The sequence below is a fragment of the Helobdella robusta genome (assembly GCF_000326865.2).
Source record: "Helobdella robusta unplaced genomic scaffold HELROscaffold_11, whole genome shotgun sequence".
Classification (NCBI taxonomy): domain Eukaryota; kingdom Metazoa; phylum Annelida; class Clitellata; order Rhynchobdellida; family Glossiphoniidae; genus Helobdella; species Helobdella robusta.
In genome coordinates, this window is record NW_008703617.1 from 4500456 (window position 1) to 4515779 (window position 15324).

At 33.2% G+C, this 15324-nt stretch overlaps 1 protein-coding gene across 1 annotated transcript; it reads right to left on the reverse strand.

Moving 5' to 3' along the window:
- Positions 1-5100: 5100 nt before the first annotated feature.
- HELRODRAFT_123056 (hypothetical protein) lies at positions 5101-10519 on the reverse strand (the record flags this gene model as incomplete). The annotated part of the gene is made up of 4 exons (XM_009013068.1): positions 5101-5390; positions 6019-6195; positions 6469-6511; positions 10442-10519. Coding segments are annotated over 4 exons (588 nt in total), but the record flags the coding sequence as incomplete, so codon positions are not given.
- Positions 10520-15324: the final 4805 nt, after the last annotated feature.

Sequence of the window (15324 nt, forward strand, 5' to 3'; positions counted from 1 at the left end):
TATCGATGCAGTTAACAATGCACTGTCCACAGAACTTGTGGCCACACTTTGTTATGTGGCTGTTTTGCATGAAGTTAGCACAGATAGGGCACGTGAAACACTCCAAGATGCTCGTCTTGCGATTCATTCTTGTAGATTTTATGATTTCAAAAGATAAAATGGATGAATACTTTAATTATTTCTTCAATTATTTACTTTTTTTTTATATATAATAGCGACTCAACGTTTAAATGTGTACATAAGTTTACTCTTGGCCTATCATTTTAAAAGTAGTGTCTGGTTGCAATTGGAATGTGGGATTTTTTTCTTTCGACCGAAACCGAAACTTTTAAAATTGTTAAAATACGGTACGTCATATGGAATAGTTTTAGTGCTCTTTAGAGTTTGGTCTCATTCTTAAGTATCCATAAAAATATTCTTAAGTATTCATCAAACTCATCAAATTTTACAATTTTTTTGTTTTTAGTTTATTAATAAATAAATATTTGTTCATTTTTAATTTTTTTTTATTCCTTTTTGATTATTTTTTAATTGATTAATTTTATGCATTTGCATAATGTTTCAGCAAATTTAGTATACTTTTCTCTAGGCGTTCCTCTAGATTTTTGCCACACAAATTTGAATGTATTTCTATTTAAGTATGTATCTATATGTGCACTCACATATACACATGTGTGCACGCGCTTAAACGCTGTACAATTATTTGTCAAAACGTGAACATGTATGCAAGTGTATGCAGTAATACTCCTCCCCAACAACCTCGCAACATACGACTCTCTCCCACTACCGACCATTTTGTTTCTGACGGATTGTTTTCACATTAAGCGTCACTCTCTATATATGCTTCCTTTCCATTTAAGACCTGATTTCTATGACATTTTCAAAATCGTTAATAGGGAGTACCACTGTATTACCAATGTCTGACCGATTAACGACTTTTTTCCTGTAAATTATTAATTACAGTAGTTCTGGATGGCGTGATGGCTTACTGGTTAGAGTCGCCTGCTGATGCTTCGCAGTGCGTGAGGTAACCGGGTTCGAGTACGACAAAAAGATCCCCTTATCGCGTGCTTCGTATGAGATGCGTCGTTTAACATGTATTCATGTATTACGTCTGTATCTTGTTGATCCCTCTGGACCTAGGTGGAATGTAACGGAACTCACGAGTTACTCTGATTTTATTCCTAAGGATATAGCAATTTATTCCGTTCAAAAATATTGTCATCATCTTTTTGAAAGATGTTTAATAATTCGTTTTTTGACGAGAATTTGAACTTAATTTAAAGATTATGTGGTGTAGGTTAGAGAAATATAGCACGGAGAATATTTCATTGAAGATTTGTTTTATTTAATAAAATTTTATCGAAGGTAAGTTATTTAATTAACACCTTCTTAGGTTTCGAAACCATATTTTTACATTCAAAAAAATTTAAACACGAAATAATAAAACTATTATCGAAAACAACATCTTATTAAGATGACACCAGATTTTCAAGCCATATTTATAAGCAGACATGTCTTTTAACATTTTTATCAAATTAAAATCAAACGAACATAATCATGATTATGAAGAAAAAACATTTAAATACATTTAAAAAAATTTCCAAAAAAATATTTGAAAGCAAAAATATAAAACACGGTAGCAAACACACACACACACACACACACACACACACACACACACACACACACACACACACACACACACACACACACACACAAAATTAATAAATAAATACTATACCATCAAAAAAGCTTCGTAACAAAAAATGTTTTTCGACATGCCATATGCAGCAGAAATAGGCTTTTCCATCTACAATCAAAACCGTCGCATTAGATCAATTGTGCCATTTAATGAATCAATAAATGCAAACACACACTCGCGCACACACACACGCGCACACACACGCACATGCACGCACACAATCTTACCCACACACACATATACATTACCATTTTTATGTGGAATGAAACAAACACAAAAAAAACAATACCACACATACGATGTATCTCGTTTATATGGAAATCTTAAAAAAGCATTGTTAACAGTGACGTTGATGCTTATGAGGATGCTGAAGAAGAAGAAGATGGTGATGAGAATGATGATAAAGATGATGAAGATGGTAAAGATGTGAATGGTAATAATAATGTAGATGATGGTTGGAGCGTAAACTATCTCATTAGAAACTTTGATTTCGTGTCAATCAAACATTTTTTATTTTATTATCAACGCTAAACATTATGGTGCAATATAATTATATATTAATAATAAGTAAATTGTGATGATAATTGTATTGGTTATGATACTGGCTATAGCCAGTATCATAACCAATACAATGATACAATGATACAAATAATGATGGCAGTGGTAATAAAACCCTTTCCTTCCATTCAATTGTGAAACATACAGTACTTAACATGGCGATTATCCACGTTCGAGAATTTGTGTTGTGCTTTCATGAACTCTTATGAACTATGGCAATTGTAAATGAAGGAAGATGTGATTGTGTGATGAAGTTTTGAGGGCCGTGCTGAAGAGTAAATTTTAAATAACAGACATTTAAGTGTGGGGTTTTTGGAGATATTATTTAATGTTCTGTACGGCGAAAAACTGACAAACATGCAGATAGATAAAAGGACAGACATAGATGCTGACAAACAGATAAACATACAGACAGACAAAGACACGCAGACCAATGTGAAATGAACAGACAGACAGACGGACAGACAAACAGACAGACAAATGAATAAAGAAATGAACTGACAGACAGACAGACAGACAGACAGACAGACAGACAGACAGACAGACTAAATTAAAAACAACACATCTTCAAATTCACATCTTCACAGATTCATCATAACGTTAAGGATAAATGAAACCACACAAAATGCGTCAGAAACAAGGACACTGATGACGACGACGAGGACGAAAATGAGTGCGATGAAGACGACGACGATGATGATATCGATCTAGCCAGTGATGATGATGATGATGGAAAAATGTGGCTCGATATCCCGGGTGGATCTTGTAAGGGATCTGTGTGGCGGGAATATTTTACTGCTACTACTACTGCTGCTACTGCTGCTGCTGCTGCTACTACTGTTGTTACTAGTCTACTTACTACTACTACTACAACTACTACTACAACGTTTCTGCTGCTAGTACTACTACTACTACTACTACTACTACTACTACTACTACTACTACTACTACTACTGCTAGTACTTCTACAGCTACTATACTATTTCTACTACTACTAATACTACTTCTACTACTACTACTTCTACTACTACAACTTAAACTTATTAATATTAGTTGTAATAATAATAAACAACAACTCAAGCAACACAAAACAAAAGAAAAGTCGAAAGGAAAAACACAACTACAACAACAGGGTTCAATCACATTCAAAGCCAGATTTAAAAATTGAACTTGCGATGAAGATGGCGATGGAAGTTTAATCTATGCTAAGTAGGATGATGATAACAATTATGTTGATGATAATCAATGTGATTATCATGAAGTTAATGAAGAAGAAGAAGAAGAAAAAAAAGAAGAAAATGAAAAAGAAAATGATAATGATGATGATAAAAATGATGGGTGGCATAAATACTTAATCACATTATCATCCATTCTAACCTTCATGTTGCTTATGACTTCTTGAACTTAAAAAATCTGGAAAAAGATTGTTAAATTTGTTAATAAATATATTAATTAATTTATAATTTTATTTATTCGTTCGTTCGTTCGTTCGTTCATTCATTCGTTCGTTCGTTCGTTCATTCATTCATTTATTATTATGTTACAGCGTATACAAATATTAAAAGTTATATTAAGCCTAGTTAATGCCTTGAAACTGTGATTGCCACGATGATTTACATGGTTAGTACTTAAGAATTTCATCACCATATGTTATAATCGCAATTATAACATAACATAACATAAATGGGTTATATAAAAGGCAAGAGCATCACTTTCATATCAATACAATCCACACCAAAAAAATCTTTAGTTGCATTTTGAAATTCTAGAAGAATAGAATAGAATAACTGTTGTTCTATATCTATACAAAGAAGAGAATATTAGTAGCAAAAACTAGTTAAATAAATAGTTAAATATATAGTTAAATATATTGTTAATTGAATAACTACTTAAATAAATTTGTTTGTTTAAATAAGTTTGTTTAATATATAGTTAGTTTAGTTTGTAAAAAATATGTTTGTTTAATATATAGTTAGTTGAATAAGTAGTTTAATATATAGTTAGTTGAATAACTAAATAGTTAAATAATGTGGCAATGTTGAAACGAATGATTAATTGAAGAGTTTCAACTGCCCCCTTTGTTTCTCTTATCACTAATCTGCATATGCCTCTACTCTGTTCGTAATCTTCGTCTTAGAGTACAACAGATCATTTAGCGTCGTAATTAACTTGGCCAGAATGACTAATTACTGCTGTCTACCACATCAACAACAATAACATCAACATCAACAACAATAACATCAACATCGTCAACAATAACAGCAACAACAATAACAATAACAGCAACAACATCAACAACAACAAAAACCCCAACATCAACAACAACATCGAGAACAGCAACAACACCAATCACAACAACAGCAACAACAACATCGACACCAACAACATCAATGGTATCACCAACAACAGTCCCACCCACTCATCTACATACAAACAACCCACGTAACATGCATTCCCTTCGGTGCAGAGCAAATTAGCTCCGTGAAACAAATAACACCGCGAACAAATTCTTGCCGCAATAAATTTCATTCCCTACGTTCAGCTATTTAGTGTCTTTTTTAAAATTAGTTTCACTTTCGTTTATGTCAACCAAAAATGGCGGGAAAACATTGGAAGGCAAAAAAAACTAAAACTAATTTCAATACTCTCATTGAAATGCTCATTAATTTATTAATTGTAAGTGTGCTTACGTTTCGGAGAAATCGTTATATAAATAATGTTTGACCGATGATTGATGATTGGTTGATTGATTGATTGATCGATCAATTGATTGATTGATTGATTGAATGATTGATTGATACAGGTTAATTTTTACAAGAGTGAAAGAGGAAGAACCTACCATTCAATACCTGGACATGAATGCTGTCTGAATCATCGTTGGACGACCTACACGTGTACCAGGCTGTATCTATCGAGACCACCCTCGTAATCTCCAGCCTACTCACGTAGTTGTTCTGAAACAAAGTCTGATTCACCTTGACCTTTGACTGTCGCGGGTCAAAAATAATGACCTCGTCATCTTTGTACCACGTGACGTGGTGCGGTGGGAGGGGCCTACCCGTGACGTTGCAGGATAAATTGATGGTTTGCCCCACCTCCACGTACGTCGTTCCTGAAATCTGAATGGCTGGTTTGGTTGGATGGTCGTGATTGGTTGGACATTTTGAATTAATTGGTTGTGATTGGTTGGCCATTTTGAATTAGTTGGTTGTGATTGGTTGGCCATTTTGAATTAGTTGGTTGTGATTGGTTGGCTATTTTGAATTAGTTGGCTGTGAATAGTTGGCCATTATGAATTAGTTGGCAGCGATTGATTTTTTGAGATTGAGTGAATGATTTCCATTGGTTGATTGTGGTTCGCTGATGGTTGGCTGGTTGATAGCGATTGGTTGACAATTTGTAATGGTTTGATCACTGATTGATTAAGACGTTCGTCCTTAGTGATGGATTAATTAACGCCGATGTTGAGTTGGTCGTGCGAGGTGGAACTTGGCGCGAATGATGCACTGCAACTTCGCAGCAATGTACTTTTTGAGTTAATGACGGAGAAGGAATTTGAGAAAGAAGTTGAAATAAAAAAATTAAAAATCAACTAAAAATGCCAAATTAATTCCATAAAAAACTGAAAAAACTTTTAAAAAAATTTGCCGAAATATAATTCAAATATAAAATCTACTCAGGCACGCACGCACACACACACACACCACACAAACACACACACACACACAAACCCACACACAGATTAAATTACTAACTCTTAACGTTGAGCCAAACTGTAGCGGAGGCATTGTACTTAAGATCTTTTGTGGTGACCAGGCAGACGTAGACGCCTTCGTCGGCCAACTTGATGTCCTGTATGATGAGCGACCACTCGTCGCTCACCTGGTTGAAGTTCACACTCAGGCGAGAGTCTGACACAAACGCTGAGTTACCTGGTGATGGTTTCGTCGTTGGTGTTGTCAGTGACCTTTGACACCAAACTGGAACAAATTTGTTTCTTGGCCCGTCAAATTTAAAAATTTCAACATTTAAAAAATTGTTTGTCCTCCAGGTCAACTGGTGATGTGTTGTTGATGTTATTTCTCTCTCAATTGTGACAACAATGAAATTATACTATTTAAAACTTTTATTATTATTATTATTATTATTATTATTATTATTATTATGATATACGTATATCAAATATATTTATGTATGACACCAACCGATCGTTAATGGATGAGAATCGCCCTGCCTCTTCCATGATACCTGTTGCGAAATGTTATTTCATTTAATTTTATGTTAATGTTATGTTAGTGTTATGCTAATGTTATGTTAATGTAATGTTAATTTTATTATAATGGAAAAAACATTAGTAGTAGTAGTAGTAGTAGTAGTAGTAGTAGTAGTAGTAGTAGTAGTAGTAGTAGTAGTAGTAGTAGTAATAATAATGAGAACTCTTTTATTTCTTCATAAGCCAAAATATAAGTAAAAAAAAGAAATTACAATTAAATATAAAATGATCAATTATTATAATAGTTAAAAGATTAAAATAATGGATAATTTAACATCAATGCTCGTCATTATGAATGTGTACAAGGATGATAAAATAATATAAAAACTAGAGTCAAGCTTTATTTCTGTCACAATATATTGCGTAAGTAGATGCTATCGCAGAATTGATTAATTAAGCTAGATCTAAAATCGTCACGCCAGTTTATTTTAGTTTGAGATAAATTGAAAGAATTATAAAGTCCTATTGGCGAAATTTCAAAAGTGTTGAATAATAATAATAATAATAATAATAATAATAATAATAATAATAATAATAATAATAGATATTATTGTTATTTCACCTAACACCCGTTACTTTTCATTATATTTACATTAATGCAGTAACACAATGCAATAGTAAATAGAGTAAATATGAACAAGAGCAGAAGAAGAATAACATTAATGGTGACATTGACGTATGGAAGACGTCACATGCCTCACTGCGCGTGAGTCACTCAAGCGAGCCATATCTCTTTAGGAGCCAACGTCATTGCCACACGTCGTCTGCGCTATACTAAGCCACATCCACACACACCACACCATGCCACATCCACACTGCACTACATCGAGCCACATCTAGGCCACACAACACTACACCACTCCAAGCCACATCCCACCAAACTCCACCAAGCCACACTACACCACAGAATCACAAACGTCTGTGTTTTGTAGTTTAGGTTGTTTCTAGTATTAGAGTATCACATACATACTCACACAAACAAACATTCAGACAGACAAACGAACACACACACGCATATGTGTATGCGTGTGTATGCGTACATACACACATACATAAACATACACACATACATTACACACACTGACTTATACACATACAAAAAACACACAAACAAACGCATACGAAACATTTGTTTTGTATCCATCCAACCGTGAATTTTTCACTCAATACTATTCACTACAACGCTAAAGATACACAGAATGATTGAATACACAGAGATATTATCCGACTTGTCTACAAGCATTCATTTGTTTCACTCCCACACGGGCCTAGGTTATTTTTTTTTACAATAGTTTCGTTATAAAATTTTGCTTATTAAATATCTGATAAACATATATGTATATATCATTACAAATATTTGATTAAAGGTTAAAGATATTTGATTAGGACTGTCAGAAGTGCAATTATTGCATGTGATATTCGGGGATTTCTTTGCAATCGAATCAAGTCCACTGCAATAGGAATGCCGCCAAGCTCTATACCACTATACCATCCCACCAGCCATTTTAATTTAATTTGAATTATTTCACAGTGTTGTCAGGGCGAGAATAATTCTGTATGTACATTTCTGCGTTTATTGGACGGAAATGAGAAATAAATACTTTTCAGTATTTTTGGTTCAATATTGTCAGTTCTTTGTTGTTTTTTGAGTTGTTTGCCATTTAAAACCATAACAAGACAATTATTAACAGTAATTAGTCATGTATAAAGATAATTAGGCTAATTAAGTAAATCGGGCAGTTAGTTATTTCGTTATGCTATTAACAAATAATGATAACAATATCATTTAATAATAATTTTTCTCATGCTGCTATAAAAGTCATTTCTACTTTTGAAATAATGATTTAAAACTTGCTGGCAAGTCTCAAACAGAAAGTTGATACTCACAATACTGCTAAGGTAAAAACACACGCACTAACAAAGCCACATCTGCCAGAATCAATCTGGAAAATGACGATCAAGGCGTAGAATGCAAAATATAAAAGTTGGATATCACATGATATCATAGCATATAGTGTAATGTGATGAAATACGAAATGACGAAAAATGTAAATGCACTTGCTCGTTACGTCGGCATGTTTTATTCATGATCGAATATTTTTTTAAAAAATTTCATAAAAATGTTAGTAACATTTTTTAAAAATTGATTTTTATGTTGTTAATAATAATAATAATAATTATTATTATTAATAATAATATAATAATAATACCGATTCTTCTTTATTTTCTGCGTCTCTAAATTGTCTAACATATAAATGTTTTCAGTATGCAACATTACGTTAAAGTAAACAGCAGATTTAAAGTTGGCCAGAAATTTCGACATGAATTTCGAACGTTGTCATCTGGTAACAAACACGAACGCAATCACATTACCGCCACTCATCTGCTCGATTCACATCACAATTTGAAAAATACTTCAAGTAGAGTTGTCGTCATGGCTCACCAGTTTTGGATGAAAATTAAAACATCAATTAAAAAAAAAAAAAAACATTTTCTATAATTCCCAACCTAATCTAGTTCCTAACCCTGTTTAGATAGCGTACAATCTCATTAGCGCCATGGATACTAGGCAAGAACCATGCAGGCGGCCAGACGTCGTTTGGTTTAATGTAATTTTGAATTGCCGATATTTTATTATGCTAGCTAACTTTTTAAATTCAAAAATTTTTTACCATTGAAAATTTGATACTCTAGACTTTTGTTATTTCTGTCAAATTTTAAATACGGCTCTGATTGAAAACAAAAAATGCTAACAAATATTTTTTTCAGCTGTTATTTTTACTGAATACAAAAAGGTTTTTCACTGACAAAAATATTTAAAATGGTTTTCAGATTCAAAAAGCGTTTAAAAGACAGTTACGTATAATTTCTTTAAATGAAGCACTCAAACTCAACTTCATCAGGAAATTTCATTCAAATAAAAAAAAAAAAATAAAACAAATTTTCAAATCCTTTCAAATTGAAAAAAGACGGCAAAAAAAATCTTAGACAAATTAAATTCGCTTTTCATGGAAGGTAGAATTTTAATAATAAAAAAATTTATTGATTGCATGCCTCTGAGGAGAATGTTCTTAAATTTTTGATGAATAAATTTATTCATCATTTGAGTAGTAGTAATGAAGTAATGAGGGTGCATTTATTTATAAGAGTTGTTCAATTTTAAAAGTGGGTACGTTATTCAAACATTTTGTTTTAAATATTTCACCAGAAGAGTAGACAAATTATTTTTTCTATTTTATTTCCATTCCAACTGCATGGGAGTATGCATTTAATTGCCAGTGGAGTGTGTCGTGCGGTTGCCGACCGCTGCACTGCAGAAGTAAGGCGTGGTTCATGCGGCTCAGATGGATGTCTGCCGCATCAGAGAAAGAACGTGAAGTAATATATTTGTGGGAGACGTCCGTTTAAAAAAGTTACAGATAAACAAAACAATTAATATAGAAGAGTGAGTAGTGACAGTATGTCAACACGTTGTGGTCTGTCTGTATGTGTGTATCTGTGTGTGTCTCTGTGTGTGTCTCTGTGTGTGCCTGTGTGTCTCTGTGTATGTGGTGTGTGTGTCTGTGTTGGGTTAGAATGTATTTGTGTATGAGTGTGTATGTGTTTGTAATGTACATACATAACCATAATTAATTTACATAACCATAATGTACGTACATGACCAAACATGTGCAAGCAGGTACACACGCTAACATGTATACGCGAAAATGAAAAAAAATGGGTAGGAGGGATAAACGATTATAAAATTCATGTATATGCCGTGTACAAATATGATTCAAATTTCTATTTTTATATAAAAATTATTTTATTGTAATATACACATAATTAAAAAAAATCAATAAAAATGATTTTTAAAAGTTAATTTGCCAAAATTAATTAATAAAAGCAAAACACAGAAACTTAACCGATTTGGTGCCAAGGTTGCTTACTATGCAGGTTAACATCGCACGGTCACCTTGATGCGATGTTACGTTCTGTTTGGCGAAAACTTGCGTGTCTGTGTTTAGTGCATTGTTGCTGTCGTCGGCGTTGTCGTTGTCGTTGTTGTTTACTTTGCTGATGTAGTAGTTGTTGTTCGTTTGTTTATGCTTAGTTTTGCTTTTGTGTTTTACGTTCGAGTTGGTTTGCTGTGAGGCCAAACGCTGGTCGTTGTTTTGGTAGTCGAGGTTGTTGTTGTTGTTGTTTCTATGGTTGTTGTTTCTATGGTTGTTGTTGTTGTCGTTGTTTCTGTTGTGGTTTTTATAAAAATTATCGTTTCTGATATTCTTATTTTTAGAGATTTTGTTGTTGATGCTATTTCTGTTGTTGTTGTTGTTTTCATTAACGTCATTTCTGTCTAGATAGTAATTATTGTCATTTTTCAGGTTAACGTAAAAATTGTTATTGTCGTTCGTTAGACTGGTAAAAGTGTGGGAGTGCTGTTGCTGCGACAGTCGCTGCATCGGCTCCATCCTGCTCGCGTGTGGCGTTACTGGATTGGGATGGCAGAATTAAATTTAATTCTACAAAAAAAATGTTTTAGCGAGTTAATACAATTATCCGATGAAAATTTTTTGCTACTACAATCTGATCCGCCGGATCAGATTGTAGTAGCAAAAACTGGGTCAGCAACAAATTTAACTGTGAAAATAAACTTAAAATAAATTATTCACTTGGAGAACGTTCCAAAGATCTTAATCAAGTGTGTACTGTTTAACAATGCATTTAAAATTTTTTTTACTTGAAAACAATTATTGTGGTACTACCAGCAGTTAGGTCAAGTTACCTTTAAATGATACTGCTACTAAAAAGCCAACAATCACATTCAGCAATGTAAAAAATATTGTTGAAAATCATAAAATTCTGAAAAAACTTCAACACATACCATCACTGGAGGTTTACATTTTATTTTTTCATTGTCTTAAATTCATTTAATTCCCCATTTGCGAAAAATAATATTTAAAAGTGACTCCGAAATGTTGATTGAATGATGAGTGAATGAGTGAGTGAGTGAATGAGTGAGTGAATGATTGAATGAATGAGTGAGTGAGTGAGTGAGTGACCATGGCAACTGCGTCATCAACCAGCTTTTTGAGATATTAATGTTCTGTTTTTTCACTTCAAATCTTTTCTCTTTTTATTAAAATTCTTTTTTCTTTGGTAATTTTGGAACCAAAATTACCAACTTTTTTCAAAAAAATTCTCGATATACAGTATTATTTTTCATCTACTGGCCACAGTTGGGTAGTGTCAGTAAAAATAAAAAATTTAAAAACCCAGAGAAAAAGATGAAAGCAAGGAAATAATTTGCTAACATTCCATCGAGACAAAAGAGAAGTAGAAACATCAAACTCGTCGTAAGAGTATTCACGAACTCATAAACTCCTTTGATGATTATAAAGAAGACATCCATAATGTTCACTCAGACTCGCTTATATCCAAGTACATTTACAACAGAGACTCGCATATATCGAAGAAATGCATTTAAATCAATTCTCATATGATGAAGACACTCATTTACATGTACACTGAACACAAGAGAACTCTCATATTTCGTAATAACCCACATTTCAGCTAGTATTTGCATAAATCGAATATATGCATATGCGAAGACTTTCATATATCGAAATTATACGTGATGGCGTAATGGTTAAAGGCGCCTGGTCCTGCTGTTGCATTGCAGTAACTGGATTCGATTACAAGGAGATTCCCACCTGTCATATGCAAAGTGTATGATGCGTGGTTTTCACGCGTATTCACTTATGTACGCTGTGTGTGTGTATGTATGTGTGTGGGTGTATGTGTGTATGTGTATGTGGGTGTATGTGTGTGTGTATGTGTATGTGGGTGTATGTGTGTGTGTTTGTCATTGAAACCTCCGAGGCAAGTGCACAAAAGAGATTGGCCTTTAACCTTTTCTCAAAGACAGAACTCTGTATATATCGATGGAAGTTTAGTTTAGATGGAAGGTTTGCACACACGTGCACAAAGACTTGCATATATTAAGCATGTTCACCGTGCGATTAAAAATACACTCTCATATATCGTACAGACTTACATTGTGTGGCTTTCATATATCAAACATATTTGAAGTACATAAAAACGTACATACAACAGTGAGATAGCTAAGAGTACACAATACATGATACGTGGTATGTACACATGAAATAAACCAGCGACTACTTCCTACTTAATAAACAAACAAATCCATAAATTGTGAGAAAGTATTCAGAGGACGAAGATTGTGTATTTATGCGAGACAGATGTCAAGGACATTATGAATTACGAGAAAGCAATATCTACTTACGTACGTTGACTCCCGCCACCTCTGTATCTACTGCAGCCGCTGCAGTTACTGCCGAGCCTGCACTCTCTCCAGTCTAGATGTTAATATTCATTTTCCAATAGTATTAATTTTGTGCTATTGATGGCTTATTATATTTACTGAATTACGTATAATTTTAACAATATGGATAGACTTATCAAGGAACAAAATATAAAATGTTTTTTCTGAAGTTACAAAAATTTACGTTTCATTAATTTTGGTATTTTTTTATTCACTACAATTTTTTCGTGAAGCAAACTCACCGCACACGCACACACACACTCACACACGCACACACACACACACACATGACACACACACCGACACACACAGTGCATGTGACAGGCTGGGATCTCAACGCAATCGAATCCAGTCACTGCAGTAACATCGCCGGGCACTTAATCGCTACACCATCACACCGTCCATTTGTGAGAATGAAAATATGAAAAACGCCAAGATTGGTACGAGACAACATTGAATTTCCTATAATTAACACATAAAAAACACATAAATAATAAAAAAGAGAGAGATAGAAAGAAAGAAAGAAAGAGAGAGAGAGAGAGAGAGAGAGAGAGAGAGAGAGAGAGAAATTGAAAATTAATTTATATAGAGGCAATAAAATATTTTTTATCGGAAAAAATTCTTTATTCATTTAATATGATCGTAACAATCATTATTATTATGACGACAATGTATCTATTATTATTATTATTATTTCATAATAATAATAATAATTATTATTATTATGAAATAATAAAAATTATTATTATTATGAAATAATAAAAATTATTATTTTAAAATTAATGACATCAGAAATAATAATAACAAAGATTATTAAAAGGACGTTGATAACAGATATAATATGGCGTGAAGATGATCTCAGATTAGGCAGATTATTATCATAAATGAGATAAGCGATGAGGATAATGATGACGACGATGATGATGAAGATGATGGTGATGATGATGACGATGATGAAGATGACAATGATGAAGATGACAATGATGAAGATGACGGTGATGATGATGACGACGATGATGATGAAGATGAGGGTGATGATGATGACGATGGTGATAATTTGGTGATGAACATGATTATATGGTGACGATGAAAATGATGTCGATGAGGACGATGATGATTAAGATGATGAAACAACTTACGACATTGAAAAAAACTTCACATTACCTATTGCAAAATGCAAAAACTGCCCGGAATAAAATACCCCGGCATATAATACAACAAGCAAAATATGCATTCACAAAAAATACAACACTCAATACCTACCATGAAATAGTTAACTTTTAATACACAACACATACAAAATAACAAAATGCAACACAAGATACTTACATTAATTCATAATACAAATTATATAGTTGAGAAAGGGCATCGAATACACACACACGCATACACATACACAAACACACACACACACACACACACACATACACTCACAGGCACACGTACGCACACACACACACAGGCACACACACATATATACAAACACACACACACACACACACACATATAAACACGTACATTTATATATACACAGTACAGTGCACATAGCAACATACCATCGTGTTGTTGACCAGCCAATAAAACAAGGCACTGCATACAGACGTACACGCGGATGCCTGCGTTGTACGCAAACAACTTGTACAACTTGCTTGTGCACAAATCTGCTTTCGTCATCATCGTCATCGTCGTCGTCTTTGTTTTTGTTGTTGTTAGGTTGTATTTTGTCGTTGCGTTGTTGTTGTTGTTGTTTTGTTGTTAGCCATCTACTTGGTCAATTGGGTTTTGATTATCTGAAGTAGGCGGTTTTGGATTAACATTATCATTGTTGTTGTTGCGGTTTTGTCGTTTTTGGATCTTGTGTTTGTTGTTGTAGTGGATGTTGACGTTGTTGTGTGTAGTGTAGTTGTGTTGGGAAATTTTATGAAAGTAATGTAGTATTGTTTGTTGTTGACGTTTTTCTAATGTTGATGATGTTGAATGAAGTTGATTGAATGTTGCTGATCCTGTGTTATGCATTGGCAGTCTTGTTGAAATTCCCAGTGCTGTTGTTGTTGCTGTTGTTGTTGCTGCTACTGTTGCTGTTGCTGCTGCTGTTGTTGCTGTTGTTGCTGTTGTTGCTGTTGTTGGTATCAGTTCAACGAGGTGGTTGCGTGAAATGTCATTAAGACTCAACCTGGAAATACATTTAAATGTAGTAATTTAATTGCTTTTTTGGAGGTTATAAATAGGTATATGGATAAATATATTAATAATAATAATAATAATAATAATAATAATAATAATAATAATAATAACATTAATAATTATTATTATTAATATGATAACAAAGGTTACAAATATTTTATTTGAAAAAGTTATGAATTCTGTATCTAAGAATTGTATCTAAGAATAAACATCTTGAAATGTAAAAAAGGTTCGATTTGAATGTAGAGGAGATGTTGGATTCAAAAAGTTTCACAAATT